We start from the raw sequence: 20,114 nt of genomic DNA, 5'->3' as shown, positions 1-20,114 counted from the left end.
TGTCTTTTTGACATTGTCTTTATTGAGAACCAGCTTATGAAAACTGTCAGTATTCATTCATTGAAAACGATCGGCATAAACTATAGCTTCCTTTTTTAATTTTAATGTTTATCGTGTGGCTTTTATTTTAGATTAACACATAGGTAATCTGAACCATTATGGGTTTCTCGTTTAAAGTTTTGACATTCCAGCACACCTTCTATCCCTTAGAAGATCCCCAAACCCAAATCCGCACACCTTCCTAGAGTCGAAATGCAGTAGTATATGTATGACATTGTTTAGAAGAAAAAAACCAGCACAGTAAATATACTACTCAAAAGAAGTCAAAGAACGCCTGATTCTTTCATGTTACTATAGTTAATCTGGCATGTCATGACATATCTACTCTAGTTATATGAGGGGGCACGGGTGGCCCAGTCGTCTAAGGCGACGCGATTCGCTGTGCTGAGTTGCGTCCCTTGGGCACACCAGAAACCTATGATTGTGGGTTCGAATCCCGGTTCGCTCCGATTATGTTTCCAGGTTTGTCAGCACCATACCCGTGCTCGTGGGTTTCACCGAAGTGGTAAACGTCTGAGACCTGCATCACTTCGGGCTTTCCTCCCACATTAAGCTGACAAGCCGTGATATAACTGGAATATTGTTAAAAGCGGCGTTAAACCCAACTCACTCACTAGTTATATGAGAGTGGTCGTTAACTTCTGAGAAGTGTATATCGCCTGATGTTGAAACGTGCATTTGTTCATGTTTTCCTGCTTGTAGATTGTCAAAGTAACATCAAATAGTATTTTGTAAGAACCGTTCACATAATAAGGAAGCGAAATGGATGTCAACTTCTTTATTATGAGGAACACAACGTTTCGGAGTATATACGTTGTCATCCTGATGAAGGAGTAAGCATATCCTCCCAAACGTTGTGTTCCTCATAATATAGAAGTTGACATCTATATATTCTCTTCATTATGTGCATCACTTCTAAATGCCTTTCAAAGACCCGTTCACATAATGTTTGAAAGTGTTGACACATATTTGATTTACCATCCGTATAGATTTTTCCAACGCTGCGGGTGTTGGAAAGTGTTTGAAACTAAAGGCCGATTCCTGTATGTGTTGTATCAGTGCAACAATAGCTTCATGTATCGGTACGTTGTGAATAACAACGTCGAGTTTTAAAAGTGATCACATCTGCATGAAACTCCATTACATACCGCTCCAGCACTGCTCCCGTATTTCTATGTTCATGTCGTGGTTTCACATATCATATTCGTCTTATTGTGATCTTGTTTTGGTCTGATGCATATCATGATAGATACTTTTCACTACCGACTTATCTTGTCGAAAAGAGACCGATTATTTAATGTTCATCTGTCAAAATTATGTCCGGAATTTAGCAGTTTTACGCTTAATGGATTCCAAAGGCGAGGTCATATTACGACAGTCATACAAGGCATACCTGACGATACTTATCCGCAGGTCATTTGAGGTCAGCCTTGTTTTGTTTTGCCTATATGTCAGGTTGATTATGATCCGGGTGTTGGCGTCATTTTATCGGTTGTACTGTTGTGTCTACTCGCACTCGAGATTTACGGTTGTTGTTTTTTCCAGACATAACAAAGACGATCTGAAGTGCAGACAGATTCTTCACGAATATGGGTCAAGGTAAGCCAGTCAACATCGAGGCTAGGGATTTGTCATATTCAGTCCACGTCTGCTGTAAAAACATGTCGGTTATGATGAAACACATGAAATTAACTTATTGATCAAAGTTTTGTTTAAGCGAACAGGTTCAAATGTACTAATATACTACTCATTTTTAATAGGGATATTGTAGTTTCATATATCCCTATCAAAAGTGTGAGTAGTATACTTCAAAGTATCATGGCCTCTCAAAAAACGTTATTTTGCAGATGAATAACGAAATTCAACGAACTAATTTTCAAACTCTTTCCCTGTTTTGTCTGTCAGTTGTGGATCGATGATGTTTTCTTTTATTTTGTAGAATTAAAACACATTATTTTATAGCATGTCAGAAAGACAGATAAAACATGTCTTTCCCATATGCAGTACATATCAACATAGTGTTTTCCACCAACAATGTCAGTCTTCAAATACATTATTAGAAATATACATCAGACATTTCAACTCAGTTTTAATAATACTTCAATTCTTTATTTACTTTAAGCTTTGCAGCTTATCGGTATATACATATACTGTTGAAAAACACAAGTTTGCCCCCTCATACTTACATGTATCGATGGTTGGTCTGACAATAAAATCGCACCGATACTTACATGTATCGATGGTTGGTCTGACAATAAAATCGCACCGATACTTACATGTATCGATGGTTGGTCTGACTATAAAATCGCACCGATACTTACATGTATCGATGGTTGGTCTGACAATAAAATCGCACCGATACTTACATGTATCGATGGTTGGTCTGACAATAAACTCGCACCGATATATTTATTTATTGGGGAGAATGTAACTGAGCACAGAATACACTTGTAGAAAAATATCACTTTCAGATGCCACCTATATATGTTACGTGAAAAGGACGTTCTGTAGGCGATTGCTGCTACTGAAAATCAGTACATTTATATGCAGAATTAAGATGTTCTGACATTACTGGTTTGTCTTAAACGTTTCGTCGCTTACATCGCTACATAGAGCATTCCGGTTATTCGTTTTCAAGCCGGCAAAAACTTAATCCAGTTTCCAGTCGAGACAATGAATTTCAACGAATATTTACACTCACAAATACCTAATTACATCTAGATGGCTACTGTGTAAACACATTCAACTTTCAAACACACTTGGCTTAATCCGCTCCCCTTACGTATTCTTGTTTTCATTAGAGATCTTATTTCACGGGTGTCAATTACGCTAAAGCAAACACCGGCACTCTGAAGAGGGTTAATAAAATAACCACTAATTGTTAAGCAGCTTATCCCGCCACAAGTCGCTAATTCGTTGCGGGTAGTCGGTTTTACTTGTGGCGCCTGTGGCGATCTGTTCACAGCCTGAGGTCTACAATGCATCGTCTCAATGTTATTTATGCACGTGACGTGCAGATTGACAGATGCCATTGTAGATAAAGGTACCTTTGTTAGTTTTACGTGTTGACAGTTTCCGTACGACATTCTTAGTTCATTTTGTGAAGATGTGAGTCGACAATGCTTATATGTTTTAAACCCGAATCGTTTCCCTTTAAACTTCATGTAAAGAATACTTGTATACGTGTACTGAACTTCAAGAGAAATAAAAATTAGGTTTGATAAGTTTATACGTGCTAAACTCATTTCAATTTTTGATAGGTGTGCGTTAACATTGTAGTAAATATAGGTGTTATAATCTCCATTAGTTTAAAATCTACACTACTAAAGAAGAGTTGAGGACGACTTTAATCTTTCATATTACTATAGAGGGACGGCGGGATAACCTAGTGGTTAAAGTGTTCGCTCGTCTCGCCGGAGACCCGGGTCCGATTGCCCTCATGGGTACAATTTGTGAAGCCCATCTCTGGTGTCCCCCGCCGTGATATTGCTGGAAATATTGCTAAAAGTGGTGTAAAACCATACCCATGCCATGCTAGAGTAGTGAGTGAGTATGGTTTTACGCCGCTTTTAGCAATATTCCAGCAACATCACGGCGTACCCATGTCGGGAATCGAGCCCGGGTCTTAGGCGTGACAATAGTAGTATGAAAGAATCTGGTGATCCTTAATTGTTTTAGGATTTATTTGCTTAATTAGGAAATGCATTTATTTTGGATTTACTCTACACTGTATTTTGCAGAACTTGATAGCAGTAATGGATAGAAAACTTCCAAACGCTACTTTTTAGAACATCGCCCACTTCAACTAAATTTAAGTAAATCCGTGTCCAGTGTTTCATACAAAGTGTGTGTAAATGTATAGGTTACGCATGTCCTGCGCTGGGGAATAGGATGAATACTTCCTAAAGACTGTGTCTTAATCTTTAAGACACGGAACCTTGAAGGCCCGGGTAAGAATAGGTCTTCACCAACCCACGCTTGTCGTAAGAGGCGACTAACGGGATCGGGTCGCCAGACTTGCTGACTTGGTTGATGCATGTCATCGTATCCCAATTGCGTGGATCGATGCTCATAGTGTCAGTCACTGGATCCTCTGGTCCAGACTGGATTATTTACCGACCACCGTCATATAACTGTAATATTGAGTGCTGGGTAAAACAACAAACAAACAAAGTTTGAGACACATCCATGTTTACGTAGGTGATACCATGCAGCTGAGTTTCTCTGAGAGTGCACTTCAGCGCAGCATGGACACAATCATAATGACACACTAATATTTGGAATCAAGATTACATCACATTTCTTTTTCAGTTTTGTCCCGAAAACGGTCTGCGTCAGCCAACATAACTGCGCACAAGAGCGACGATGTGACGACTAGCAGCAATGGCGACGTTGTCAAAGCGGAGGCCAACGGTTCCGCAATTCAGTCGACGGGAAATGATACGAAAGTAGAGGTTACAGAGACAGATTCAGGTATGACGAAGATTTCCTTAGTAGTACCACAAACCTCATTTCAAGACAACCAAAATGGCACGACTAAATTATGTTTTTTTTATATGTACATGATGGTCTAGAGTGAACGAGCCTAGGATATTTGTTTAAGTTTTTTCATATTACTAAATTCCCAACTTAGTTACGCTACGTAAAGATCATTCTTAATATTCTCGCCGTGATTTGTATGGACTGTGGCTAAGAGCTTGCTACTAGGATATTTACTGAAACAACGACCCCTGATCAGGGCGCAGGTGATGCTGATACATGTACAACAGTCACCCGTGAAGATCCGGGTGGGCATAGGTCTTCCGCAAAACATGCTTGTCGTATGAGGCGACTGTCGGGATCGGGTGGTCATGCATGTCATCGTATCCCAACTGAATGGATCGATGCTCCTGATATCAATCACTGGATTGTCCGGTCCAGACGCGGTTATTTACAGACCGCCGTCATTTTGCTGGAATATTGCTGAGTGCGGTGTTTAACACCAAAGCAACGAAACAGTCAAGCAAGAAGTTCAATGACGATTGTTTCCTGTGCTGTTCCGTGTTTTACAAAATCTGTTTTCATTTCCGAAAAGTCGAAATGTTTCTTATTGTGTCCTGGTAAACGGTATATGTTTCCGAGTCCTTCAGGTCACATTAGACCGCCTCCGTGGTCTTGTGGTAGAGCGTCCGCCCGGAGAGCGGAAGGTCCGGGGTTCGATTCCCGGCCGCGTCATACCAAAAGACGTTTAAAGATGTTACCCTGTCTGGCGCTCGGCATTAAGGGGCTAAAACAAGGACTGGTCGGCTCGGAGACAGTATACTGTGTCTGAGTGGGGTATTCATGTTAAACTGCGGCATGTTTTCTCAGTGAGCTAGCACTATAAATCGGCATCAGTCCGGACTAGTACAAGCAGCCACACAAACACACACACGTACATGCACGTCGCTATATAAGTGCAATAATCTTGGACGCGACGTTTAACCCAATTTCACCTCACCTCACCTCAGATCACATTAATGTCTTTGCGCCTGCACTCATGATGTATAGTCTCTTCTGTCTGGAGTCACAGACAAGCTATTGGTCATACGTATTTTGCCATCAACCATAATCACCCTAATATAATTCTGAATTATTTTGGTATTACAAGAAATACATAAAAATACGTTTAACGTCGGTTTGAACAATATCTCAGCCATATCACGGCGTGTCAGTTTGTGTGGTTAAAACCTGAGATGAAGGAGGGCTCAAGCAATTTCCACTTTTGTATAACCAATGAGCTAGAGTACGGTGCTGAAAAAAACCCCTAAAATATTGCGATTCGAACCTACGATATTGTTTCTGGCATGCTTAAGTAACACGAATCTGCACAGCGATTTGCGACCAATTACACGACAGTGTTACCGTGCAATCCGCATGCTTATTTTCAGGAACAAGCTGTATTACAAATTCATTTCACCATAAAAACACACAACCTATTTCACTGACACCGCCTATGATCAATAGTTACTTATGAAACACACTTATGAACGTGTCGATTGTTCAGGATCTGTCATTTATGGTGCTTTTGAAGAACTTTCCTGTTACCTTGACATGACCAGGAACTCTATCCACTAGTCACGTTTGGCATACCTGTGAACCAGGAAACTCTTTTTACTTACGTAGTTTTGTATCACGCCAGTGAACTGTTAAACAGTTGTTGATGGTTATACTTGTTTGCGCAACAATGGTTTGTTGTATCAGGTCTTTGAAAGGCATTTAGAAGTGATACACAAAAGGAAGAGAATATATGGATGTCAACTTATTTATTATGAGGAACACAACGTTTCGGAGTATATGCTTACTCCTTCAGCAGGCGAATCATTATCATTATCATCATCATCATCATCATCATTCACCTGATGAAGGAGTAAGCATATACTCTGAAACGTTGTGTTCCTCATAATAAATAAGTTGACATCCATATATTCTCTTCCCTAATGATTTGTTGAACTAATATACATTTGGATAAAGGTTTGTTTGGAACGCCTTTGATATCTGTGTACATGCTTTATTGGTCAACACAAAGACATCATTATTGTCTTTATTTGTATACTTTAACACATACACACCTGCAAATCGATTATTTGCTTGTTAATTTTTGTCGCCTGAACAGTGTTATATTTTCGGGAGTAGTTTGTATATTGCGTCCATTTCATGGCCTCGCAAGTACACATACGTGTTGTTTAACGCCGCATCCATACTTGTTGTTTAACGAAACATTGCAACTGTTTGACCGCGGCCTGTAAATATTCGATTCTGTACCAGACAATCCAGCTATTAATGGCATGAGCATCAATCCTCACAATTGGGATACGATGACATGCATCAACCAAATCTGACCACCCGATCCCGTTAGTCGCCTCATACGATGAGCATTGATTGCCGAAGACCTATTCTACCCCGGATATTCACAGATTACACGTACTCGTCATTCGTGGTATAGTGCCGGTAGTTGGGACGCATTAGGTAGTTGTTTGTACCATTCGTCACATACACCCACCACGCTTGTCATCCCTCAAGCAACATCCCAATCAACTGTAGATATCGCCCGATGAAAGACATTCACATAGGCAATAAATAACCCACTCCCCAGGACGGGGGCATAATGGCGGAAACTCTTAATGTTAGAGGAGAGTTGAAATATATGTCAGAATAACACCGCAGGAGAAAGAATATTTCTCCTTATTAATTTTATGTTCTGGGAGGATGACACACATTTGCAATGAAAATGTACCCATCGACAAAGAACAGATACAAAAATTGTTGTAGGTTTTTATCCTTGTCACCGGGCAAACAGTGATTTAGACGCAATCATAATAAGATGATATTGCCATGAGATATATAGTTCCCCGAAACTTACAGTATCACCCGTAACATCAGGTTCTTTTTAATGTGGTTGATCTCAGGTAAAACCGTCATGGGTGAGAGTAAATACAAGGTGACTGGGTCACGGATGTAATCGCTAGCCCAAAAGGAATGTGCGGTGCGGTGCGGTGAAATGGGGTTTTACGTCGCGTTTAAGATTATTGAATTTATATAACTATGTCCAGCCAACGTACATGCATCTGTATGTGTCTGTGTGAATATACTAGTCCGGACTAAAGCCTGTTGTATAGCGCTTGTTCACTTAAATACAATGCTGCAGTTTAACATTGATAGACCATTCAGACAGAATATACTGACTGACCGACCAGACCTTGTTTTGTTTGGTACATACGCCCTCACGCACGCACGCACGCACGCACGCACGCACGCACGCACACCACCCTTCCCGAAATGAATCTATATAGGGTATAATAAACTGACATTGATATATTCTCCTAGCACCAGTCAAAGAGAAGAAGAAGAGGAGAAGATTCTTCTTTAGCCTGAAGCGCTCGCGTCCTGGCAGCGGGCGGAAGAAGAAGGCGAAGAAAGACCGGAATGGACAGGTCAACGCAGACACATCCGCCAACAGCGGCAAGAGTGGTAATAGAACCAGTACGTTCTGTAGACTAGTCGGATGTGGTAGTATCAGTACTTTCTGTAAACTAGTTAGTGGCGACAGAACCAGTACGTTCTGTAGACTAGTCGGATGTGGTAGTATCAGTACTTTCTGTAGACTAGTTAGTGGCGACAGAACCAGTACGTTCTGTAGACTAGTCGGATGTGGTAGTATCAGTACTTTCTGTAGACTAGTTAGTGGCGACAGAACCAGTACGTTCTGTAGACTAGTCGGATGTGGTAGTACCAGTACTTTCTGTAGACTAGTTAGTGGCTACAGAACCAGTACGTTCTGTAGACTAGTCGTTGGTGGTAGTGTTAGTACTTTCTATGGACTAGTTAGTGGCGACAGAACCAGTACGTTCTGTAGACTAGTCGGATGTGGTAGTATCAGTACTTTCTGTAGACTAGTTAGTGGCGACACAACCAGTACGTTCTATATACTAGTCGGTGGTGGTAGTATCAGTACATTCTGTGGACTAGTTAGTGGCGACAGAACCAGTACGGTCTGTATACCTGTCGATGGTGGTAGCTTAGTATCTAGTCGGTTGTAATAGAAACAAGCCTTGAAGACAAGCCAGTAGTATGGGTAGTGGAATCGAAGACTTCTGCTTTTTAGACACTGCTTAGATCCAGCACTTGATACCCATATCCCTCGTCCTGAATATCAAATACGGTTCATATATGTACGTAAAAGCCAACATTCCTATGTTGAATATGACAGCTGGTATGTTAGTTTCCTACATGAACAAAGATAATATGCGAGTCGGAGTGGACGTCTTGTCAGGTATAACATAGGCCAAGTCAACAAGTCGACACCACGCCTTCAAGCGCTTAATGGGATGCTTGCCTCGTAAATGTGGCCGTGGTCTATCCCGCGGGCAGTAGGGAACCTCCGGACAATGGACACGGCACACTGTTATCGCACCCATCGCCTTACCGACTCCTTGAGTTATGCGAGTCATGTACAGAGTTGAATATACAATGATCCATTATTGTTCACTGCACAACTGACATCGAGACATATCTGCTTGCACAAGCCCCGACTTATTCTCTGTATCATGTTTCAGGTTTGTTTATGGACGAGTTTCAGATACCGGAAGATGATGGCATTGATTCAGTGAGCCTGTCCTCAAACGGTAAGGTCAAACTCAGTCGTCAATGATTACGTTACATATTGTTTGGTATACCGGAACAACGTGTTATGATTGTCAGCAAGGTGCTTTTGTTGTCTATATTCAGTAATATTTGTGCGATGCTGTCGTACAGGAAACAGGCAATGAACAGCCAAATCTTAAAAACGTGTGCCTACTAAAGGTTAATACAACGTAGGGGCGGTCGGGTAGCCTAGTGGTTAAAGCGTTCGCTCGTCACGCCGAAACACGGGTTCGATTCCCGACATGGGTACAATGTGTGAAGCCCATTTCTGGTGTCCCCCGTCGGGATATTGCTGGAATATTGCTAAAAGCGGCGTAAAACCACACTCACTCACTCACTCACTCACTAATACAACGTGAAAGATATTTACATCAATTATGATAAATAAATTAGTCAACAGTAATAACTTCACAAACTGCTTATTTAATCATTGTCACAAAATAAACAGAAGTCAACGACCTGGAATTATTCAGCGCAAAAATACAACACGCTATTTAGGTTTAAATAAAAAACAAAAAGCTAAAACGGCTAGGTTAGCCATCAAATATGAAGGAATCGTTTGACATTTGTTTATTTATTTGTAAACAGAAGAGAAAGATAACAAGAAGGGGAAAGATAGTGGTGTCGCTATCAGACGAAGCAAGCGGAACTCCAACAGCAAGAATGGAAAGAAAAAGAAAAAGAAGTCCGAGAAGAAGAAGGAAGAAAAGTCTAAGAAGAAGAAAACTTCCAAGGATGAGGACAAGAGCAATGTTGTCGTTACTGGTGCTGGCGAATCTTTGAACATCACCCAGAGTGTTGAACCACTCCACGAATCTGTTAAAGCTGCCGCAGATGAAGCTAGAGTGTTAGCATTGTCGGAGGAAAATGGTAGTGGGGTTCCGAAATCAGATGATGTGGAGGAAGATTTGGTAGCAGCAGTCACTGCTGTCATGGATTCCAGCGTGTCTGAAGGTAAGATGGAGGTTGGACCAGCGCAAGAAGAAGTATTAACACCATCTACGGCTACAGACGTTGCGACGGCGCCTTCTATTGAACAGAAGTCACTAATGGAAGAGGATCGAGAACGAACTCTCAAACCCATTGTTGAAAGTTCTGCACAGGAAGAAACAATTCAGTCCGTCGCGACACCAGTGCAAGCAGCTGCACCCTGCCCCGAAACATCTGATGGAATCGTACCTTCATCGCCAGATACTGATGTTGTCAAAGAGGCTGCGAGTCCTGCCGTATCAAACGCTGGCGAAAATGGTGTCTTGAAGCGTGTGTCACTGGGACCAAGGCTGAAAACAGCTATTTTGAAGAAATATAGCGGTGCTGGCGATGCACAACCGGAGACCAGGGTAACTTTGACCAAACCCAAAATTGTAGAAGTAACTGATCTTGTACCTCCTCCCAGGAAGAACAGACCCCGACGTACTCTATCACAGACGACGAGCTCTACTTCCAGCAGTGAACTTAACACCAGCATCAGTAGTAGTGTAGGTCCGTCTTCACCCAAGACGGATGAGGACAAAACAGTAAGTTCACCAGAAAAGTCAGATGTAGAATCAGTTGTTACAAAAACACTTCAGGCCGGCAGTGATCTTGATACTAGCGTCAGTAGCAACGTAGATCCCTCAGCATCCAACAAGGACGAGGGCATTGCAGCTAGTTCGTCAGAAACGACGAGCAGTGAACTTAACACCAGCATCAGCAGCAGTGTAGGCCCGTCTTCACCTAAGACGGACGAGGACAAAACAGTTAGTACACCAGAAAAGTCAGATGTAGAATCAGTTATTACACAAACACACCAGGCCGGCAGTGAGCTTGATACTAGCGTCAGTAGCAACGGAGATCTACCAGCAGTCATCAAGGACGAGGACATTGCAGGTAGTTCGTCAGAAACGACGAGCAGTGAACTTAACACCAGCATCAGCAGCAGTGTAGGCCCGTCTTCACCTAAGACGGACGAGGACAAAACAGTTAGTACACCAGAAAAGTCAGATGTAGAATCAGTAATTACACAAACACTTCAGGCCGGAAGTGAGCTTGATACTAGCGTCAGTAGCGACGTAGATCCACCAGCAGCCACCAAGGACGAGGACATTGCAGTTAGTTCGTCAGAAACGTCGGATGTGGAATCAGTTGTTGCACAAACACTCCAGGCAAGTAGTGAACTTAATACTAGCGTCAGTAGCGGAGAAAATCTACCAGCAGCTGGTAAGGACGAGGACGCTGCAGTTAGTTCTCAAGGAAAGTCTGATATTGAATTAATTATTACACAAGAACTCCAGCCCAGCAGTGAACTTCGTACGAGCAACAATAGTGACGTTAGTCCTACTTCACCTACAACTGATGAGTATGCACAAGTTATCTCTCCAGGAAAGACCGATATAGAATCGAACGTCACACAAACGGTCGACAATGTCGTCGAATCTCAAATTACTGCCACCTCTGACATTGACAAAACAGATGGCGATGGGAGTGCCGTTAATGATGTTCTTGAGTCATCTCTCGGCGCAGACGTTAAATGTTTGGCAACTGAAACTGTGTTAGCTCCAACTGAAGTGTCAGTAACACTTGCAGAGAATGAGCGTGAATCTGTTGTTGAACCCATGTCCGCCTCTCAGGAATTATCTGGAGATGGAGCAGATTCAGAAGTCGCATCTAACCCCACACCTGCTGAACAGGCTAACGTTGTTGTCGATCATGATATGGAGACAAAGTCAGCTTCACTCAGCATCGAGTCAAATCCAAAAGGAGAAACAAAAGATCATTCTACCCCTGCGTCAGAGTCTGTTGTTGAAACAAGTGTAACAGGGGATATACCACCTACAGAGCATGCAGAGGAGGTGGGTAAAACTGTGACGTCCAAGTCGGAGAGTAGGGCTGAAAGTGTACAGCCAGATGCTCTAAATGAAGGGGTTGTTTTGAAAGACATTGAGATTTGCATTGAACCAACGAGAACATTTGAGGCTGAAACCGAAAACCACGATACAGACACTGAACCAGTTATCGTGATAGAGAGGATTCACTCTGAACCTTATTTTGGGCCTGTTCCTGAGGGTGAGGATGGTCAATGTGATGACACTAAGCATGGTGAGGATGTGACAGACCTCATTGATGCTAAGAGACAGAAATTCTCACACGAGACTGGAGAAGTTTGCAAAGAATGTATTTGTGACGAGGTTCACAAGGAAGATGACGAAGTTACTCAAGTAAAAGACGTGACGATAGTAGGTGAAGTCGGTAAAGTGGACGAGGAAGTATCATCCACAGAGAATGAATCCACGCCAAGTGACCGTCATAGCGATAGTGCTACTGCTGAAACAACCAGCAAAGCTTCAGGTGAGATGCAAGAAGAAAGCGCGGCCCACAAGGACGCTATTTGTGATACAGGTCTACGCGTTGACGACCCTGACGACAGTTCCAGCACGGGAACGGACAGCACAGTTGTAGACGAAGATGAACACGACAGGACGATTGTTGAAGAGAAGAACACAGCTAAAGAACCCGAAAAAGAAGACGCGTCAGATGAACGCAATCCTGCTATATGCAATGGTGACTCAAAAGGACTCGCTCATGAGAGTGGCAGTGGTTCTAGTTCCAGTGACTCTAGTTCCAGTGACTCTAGATCCAGTGTGAGAACTGAAACCTCGCGAGATCTGGAGGAGAGTACAGACACTGTTGCCCATGAAGGCGACGGGAAAATTGTGGTAGACTGTAACGATGGGCATAGTGAGACAGCGGTTGGCAAAGTTAATGGTGAGCACAATGCTTCAAGTGAGAGTGGCAGAGACATTAGTGACAATAACAACAGTAAAGGCGTAATCTCATCAGAACAGATGAACATCCTCGAGACCAACCAGAAAGTGTCAGGTAGGTGTCTCTAATTGGTGTCATGTTATTTGAATATTTCTATTGATTATCATAATTGGTAACTGAACTGATTATTGATACTAATGTTATAACTGTTGCAGTTAAAATAACTGAGTATCACTTTCGTAGGACCATTATATCTCCGGATCTGAGTAAGCAAAGGTTATAATTGTACAGCTGTCATATTAGACACGATTATTTACAGGCCGCCGTTATATTCCTAGGGGGCACGGGTGGCCCAGTCGTCAGTTCGCTGTACAGATTTGCGTTCTTTGGGCACGCCAGAAATCTATGATCGTGGGTTCGAATCCCGGTTCGCCTCGATTATGTTTCTAGGTGTGTCAGCACCATAACCGTGCTCGTGGGTTTCTCCGAAGTGGAAAACGTCTGAGACCTGCATCACTTCGGTCTTTCCCCCACATTAGGCTGACACGCCGTGATGTAACTGGAATACTGTTAAAAGCGGCGTTAAACCCAACTGACTTATATAGCTGGAATATTGCCCGTTAAATAACAAACAGACCAACATATTATTCTTCAGCAGAAGCCAACCCTGTACGTTACATCATTCAGTCTGTAGTGAAACACCCCTGAGTTAGTAGTCGCTGGGTGAAGCCCCATTTGCCTATGCACTGAGACGCCTACCTCTGATATACGACATGGATTTAACTTGTCAGCTTCATTGTGTGTAGCTTTCACACGCTTCGTTAGGGAAATCAGTGTGGCGGGTAACGCGTCTCTGTGTTTCGCCAGTAGTAGGTGACAATATTAGAAACCATCGCTGAACTTGCCAGGGTGCAGATTCGGCAGATGCATAAGCTATCCCCGTGTTGTGCGTTTTCGGACGCTTCAGAAACAGGCGTAGTCTTCTCTCGAATCACATGACCAGCTTTAAAACAGCTTTCTCTTAAAAACAAATCATCTGAGAGTTTACAATTTCCCCTGTGATGCTACGGCCCCCGTTATAGCGCGAGTAATCCCGATAAAAATTGCGTCCGAAAACGTGTGATCTGACGATATAATTTCAGAGTTAGACAGGCGCCGATTCAATTTACACAAAAGCCTTTAGACCATTAACATGACGAAATATGTGTTTCTCGTATTCTTGTAGAATATAATAATCGCCTGTTAGGAAATGAAGTCTCTTCATTCTTTTCACCTATTTATAGAGTCCAGGATGTCGACAGATTTTTGATGCAATGATTGTGTGGTCAACCTGTTCATAGCATCCCATGTTCAGATGTACCTGTCCTGAGACGACATGCTGCCTGTGTCTGTAATCCACCATTTCGACCACGCCAAGCGCATGATAAAGAAACTCGCTTACAATTCATGGTTACTTCTTTTAAAGAATGGCAGTGTGCGATTCTGTAACATGCAACCGTACTTCACGAAGAGGTGTCCAGCCACTTATATGAGAGTACACAACTGCCACCGATATATTTGATTTCGTCTGTTTCGTTACAGACCAGGTTTAGTGTTTGATATATCATGTACGACCATTTTGTGCTATGATGGCTTATGCACTGTCACTTTTATGGCTGGCATTGCAGCAACACTTTCAACGGCTTCCGTTTAAAAGGCTTTAGCCGAGACATGGAATGAATGCTGCTGTCCTCTCCCAACAATAAACCCCCAAATGCTTGTCGGATCTCATTTCCATGTAACGATGTAAGCTGAGCAGCGGGACATGATATAGCCCTACCCTGTACACATTATCTGGATTAATGTGGAGGGGCCATCGTGTCAGACCAAGACAGATTTCAAACAAAACATCTCGGCTCCTGGTCTTAAGTAGGTTGTAAATATACACCAGTGACATGGGGCAGATTGCAATTTCTAGATTTATTACAGCTATGCTCTTCTTAACCATAACACGGGCGTAATTGACATTCCTCTGTCCTTGTCGAGGGGCGGTCGGGTAGCCTAGTGGTTAAAGCGTTCGCTCGTCACGCCGAAGACCCGGTTTCCATTCCCGACATGGGTACAGTGTGTGAAGCCCATTTTTGGTGTCCCCCGCCGTGATATTGGAATATTGCTAAAAGCGGCGTAAAACAATACTCACTCACTCACTCACTCACTGTACTTGTCGAACTAAAATACTATTGATGATACGACTGGCTATTATAACCTGATTAAAAGTGGAGCCGTTGCGTGGGTTTAGGGAGTTACTGCGTTAGCACTGGTTACCGGGTTTGGGAGCTCAATGAAACGTCAGGCAGCTTGTGATGTTAGAAGCACACGGCAGTATGGCCAGATGACAAGGTGGGGGTCAATGTCTACCTGTGTTGTCCGTTGTACACTAGAGTCGGATACAAACATTATACAATTTGGCACAGATTTGATGTTCGCTGTCAAAATATCCAACAAATTCGTACAGCGCCCTGCACCACACGCGAAGACGTGCTGGTCGATGTTCTCAATCCAACAAAGTTGTAATAGCTTCAGAACAGGAACCCTAAGGGAGAATTGGTCTTCATTGCCCGATATATTTCTTAATAGTCGAATAAAAAGTGAAACGGTTTGCCATAGTGTGTGATTTAGCCTATTCTGTGTCACATTAGGGCGTGGAATTTCGCTTAATATTCTATCAAACTATATCTCTCAGATATTACTACTACAAATCGTAGGTATACTCTGTGATGCTCAAAACTGATTCTCATAAAATATCTGATTATCCTTATCAAAACTTGAGTAGTATATGATATTACAGCCCCCCCGTGATGTGGCTGGAATGTTGCTGACTGCGATTTAATACAGCAATCGTTCACTGACGCATCACTGTTGTTGAATATCTGTCAGTACATGCATCATTAAGTGAAGTGATATATGCATGAATGTGTTGTACCAAATCGTCGCCCTTACACGAAAACTGGCAATTCTAGGATGACAAGATGTTTACTTCTACTATTTCTGCTTTAGTTCATATACGTTAATCGTGCCATTTCCCGAATATTTGCGATTGTCTTCACAACGTAACCCACTCGTAAAGTGTACTTGTGCGTGGAGATGTGTGCTATTTTGCTACTTAATCCCACCATGGACAGATAGTCACGTTTTGAGGGCCCCCACTTGACTGTTTTCGTCTGGACAATGTATAGTGGACTTGACGAAGTAGATTTTAGCAGATCCAGGAGGTGAAATATAGCCCTAGCTCTCGAGAAGACAAGCCTAATCCATTGCCAGATTCCTCCGTTCTTTATGCTACTTGAGAAATGCCACTATTTGCGCTAACCCACCTGCAAAGACAACGCTTACCTCTCAACACGTACACAGAATAGACATTGTACACGTTTTGCTCAGTGAAGAGTAATATATGAGCACTGTTCGGTACTCCTTGTGATGTTAAGATGATGTTCCCGTGAGCGATTGACTTACCTTTGCATGTGTTTGTACCAGGTGGGACAGGAAACTCTCAACTTTTAGCGAGATTCATAAACAAATGCTTATGATACAGTCGGAAACGTACAATGGGCCCCCTGGCGGTCGCTCGTCACGCCAAAGACCCGAGTTCGATTCCCGAATGGGTACAATATGTTAAGCCAATTTCTGGTGTCCCCGCCGTGATATTGCTGAAATATTGCTAAACGCGGTGTAAAATCATACTCACTCACTCACTCACTTTCAAAGAAGAAATTTGTTGTCTTTATGGAAAAGGTGTTGTAGTTTTTATTACTATTTTCAACTTAAGGCCCACGGTCGAATGTTTGACACATTATAAATCGTACAACAGACTCTGCGTTTAGCAGAGCTTTCTTATCTTTAAGGCCAGGGTTTTGTCGTATTTATTCAAGGGAATGCGTGATTATTGTTCGCCGTGGAATAAGATCATCTTCAGGAGTGTCACTCGCTTGAAACCATGGAAATACATAATCATGCATACGTAACTTGAATCCGAGTCCTGACGAACTGGTAAATACTGACGACTGAAACCGGTCCTGCGGGTGGTGGTGCAGATTTTACTGACGCTTCCGTCGGTTGTAAAATGAATGCAAACGAATTTGGTCGATCGCCTTGACGTTTGTTTTGTTAAAATGAATTGTTTTTCGGTATCTGTAGACAATTGGTATAGTTGTAAACATCTGATGCCTGCATCACTTCGGGCTTTCCTCACACATTAAGCTAACACGTGCACGCCGTCATGTAACTGGAATACTATTCAATGCGGCGTTTACTTCACTCACTCACTCATTGATGGTATGGTTAAATTGTTTTGTTTCGTATTACGAGCTATAGACAAAAAGCTAGTGGACGAGATACTCTTTAGACACTCAAACGAATTAGGTCGATCGCCTTGACGTTTGTTTTGTTAAAATGAATTGTTTTTCGGTACCTGTAGACAATTGGTCTAATAATAGTTTTGCAACTTCGTGAACATGATGGTATAGTTGTAAACGTCTGATGCCTGCATCACTTCGGGCTTTCCTCACACATTAAGCTAACACGTGCACGCCGTGATGTAACTGGAATACTATTCAAAGCGGCGTTTACTTCACTCACTCACTCATTGATGGTATGGTTAAATTGTTTTGTTTCGTATTACGAGCTATAGACAAAAAGCTAGTGGACGAGATACTCTTTAGACACTGTTATGGAGAGCTGCTCTTTGAGTTTATTACTCAGAAGGCTGACTTTAATTTTCACACCTAATCGACCACCCCACCGTATTGTCCCCCCCTGAGATGTAAATAAGTCCTTACCTGGCGACCAAAATATAACTGGGGTAAAGAAACATCAGCACGGGCGACCCGTGAAGATCCGGATTAGAATCAACAATCCATGCTTGCCGTAATTGCGTGGATCGATGCGCATAATGTCAATCACTGGATTGTCTGGTCCAGACTCGAATATTTACCGACCGCCGTCAAAAAGCTGGGATATTTCTGAGTGCGGTGTTAAACAAAAAACCAAACAAACAAACGGAGCTCGGGCAAACTATGAACACAATGTCAAGATGTATTGCGTGTGTACCTATTGATAGCACTTTTATATGTTCATGCTGGAGTGCAAAGTCATGATGGTACAGCAAAGTTTATTTGTTTTTGTGTCACATTTTGTACATTTTAATCATCTTGTTCCAGATCCAATCTTGTCCGACAATCACACGGCAGCTGCCGAAACGGGGGCAGGGGAGTGAAGTCGGAGCATCGTCTATCACGCGACTCACTAATAGGCAGCAGCGGTCGGGTGGACAGTGGAGGGAAACAACACGTTCAATATGCTTAACGCATACATTTACTCACAGCACGCGTCCACCCTAGTGTTTAGAAGAACACATATTTAGGCCGAGGAAAACATAAGATGTACATGTTTTATACAGCAATGATGCTGGTACTGCCATTTACAAACGGCCACTGATGCCACTGAGTTCCATCTTCCATTGACCTTCCATTGACCTTCCTAACGTCATGTGTGGGACGTATGCATGTGTTAACACGATCCGTGTAGAGTGCACATATGGTTCTGAATGGAACTCGCGTTCAGAACAGAACTTCAATCAGTTGTACCTGTCAACCAGCGATTATATGGATTCCAAATCCTGGGATATCAACTTGCATTTTTCTTTATATAAACTTAATATGAACATTGTTTTCCAATGTGCAAATCATTATTTATGAATTACGTATTTAATACCAAAGAGATTTTATAACCTGCAATATGCGTTTTCCGTGTTTACTGTGAGTTAAATGAAAAGGTTGTGTATTGGAAACATACGTTTCTAAATATTGCAAGGATGGTCTTCAAATTTCAAATGAAACTGAAAGGCGAACATATTCCACCTAGAGAAGAAATGCATCTAGCTATATTTTCTGCATGTTCATTTTCTGCATGCCATGTAAAATTGATAACCACCATGTTCCAGTACAGCACATCAGCAACGTCAGTGATGGGATTCAGCCTGCACGTACATATCACAAGTATGCTTGGTTGTGATACGATAACAGACGCCAAGAACACGGAGGAGCAATGCGTCCAAATAACGCCAGTATGTGAACAAACTTTGTGTTTCATGTTTGATCAACGACAACCTCACCTCGCGATTGATCAATCGTGTTTTCGTCTTGTAATAATTGTTTAATTCGATTATTGAACACTTCAGAAATATACTTAATGGTCATTTCAATATTTTCTTTTTGTAATCCACAAGGGCAGCAAAGTATACAAATATATATACTCCATGAACATATTTTCCGATTGTCGATTCTTTGAAAGATTTGTTACTGGCTCTTGGGGCTGCATATCTAACCAAGAATAATAGCAATAACACATATTTCAACACCTGTAACAATACACGTTCGCACTCTCATTGGTGTGGGTGGCGTTGCTTGGCGAAATACGCCAAAACATCTCTATCATGTATTCAATGGTATTGCGTACATTCCATATTCACAACCACGAATTTGAGAGTGGAGATAATCACTGTCATTATTCCTGCCTAGAAAACACATTACGGGTCCACAAAGCATTATCAAGTTATTCGAATACTACTTAACAGAAATACCAGGTTGGATTATTTGTTATGATATATGTATACTATTATGATTATTATTATCATTATTATTGTACATATTATGTATATGTATATTAATCGATAATGTTTACATCGATTATTATTGTATTTTGTTACTGATGAAACATATGGGAATAAAATCGTGTAAGCAAAGTTTGTCTTGATACTTGTCTGTCCAGTTTCCTCAGAGCGCTAACATTTATTAAAAATGTTTAAGTTGAAATTAGCTACCATTTGGCATGTTCGGAAATGAAGAACGTCATGTCAGAGGATGTAAAATAATACGTGCATTGAGGACAGTCAAACAACGTTATCATATACTTGAATGATTTCCATTAATCGCACAAGAACACGTATCGTGTTGCAGCCAGGCAAACGAATTGCCATTTAGTTAGCCATGGTTCACGTAATCGGAGTCCGGTTATGCTCTTATGATCATCATTAAAGTGGGAGCGTTATTGATGCAATTATAAAGCACATACGATGAAATAAGACTTACCCGAGTACTCATTTACCTTACTTA

General features: G+C 42.0%; 1 protein-coding gene across 4 annotated transcripts in view; it reads left to right on the top strand.

Moving 5' to 3' along the window:
- LOC139474549 (serine-rich adhesin for platelets-like) overlaps positions 1-19,586 on the top strand; it is a 34,486-nt gene extending 14,900 nt beyond the window's left edge. For 3 of the 4 annotated variants that reach the window (XM_071257608.1, XM_071257609.1, XM_071257607.1), the window contains exons 2-7: positions 1,606-1,659; positions 4,372-4,533; positions 7,906-8,061; positions 9,135-9,203; positions 9,811-13,080; positions 18,162-19,586. In XM_071257608.1, the coding sequence (XP_071113709.1) occupies positions 1,650-1,659; positions 4,372-4,533; positions 7,906-8,061; positions 9,135-9,203; positions 9,811-13,080; positions 18,162-18,217 (3,723 nt within the window). In that variant the 5' untranslated portion in view covers positions 1,606-1,649 and the 3' untranslated portion in view covers positions 18,218-19,586. The remainder of the gene's footprint in view (positions 1-1,605; positions 1,660-4,371; positions 4,534-7,905; positions 8,062-9,134; positions 9,204-9,810; positions 13,081-18,161) is intronic. The other variant, XM_071257610.1, reaches the window with a different exon arrangement.
- Positions 19,587-20,114: the final 528 nt, after the last annotated feature.

This window comes from Haliotis cracherodii, unplaced genomic scaffold (assembly GCF_022045235.1).
Source record: "Haliotis cracherodii isolate W230 unplaced genomic scaffold, xgHalCrac1.p SCAF_3, whole genome shotgun sequence".
Lineage (NCBI taxonomy): Eukaryota > Metazoa > Mollusca > Gastropoda > Lepetellida > Haliotidae > Haliotis > Haliotis cracherodii.
This window is presented reverse-complemented; position numbering and strand designations above follow the sequence as displayed.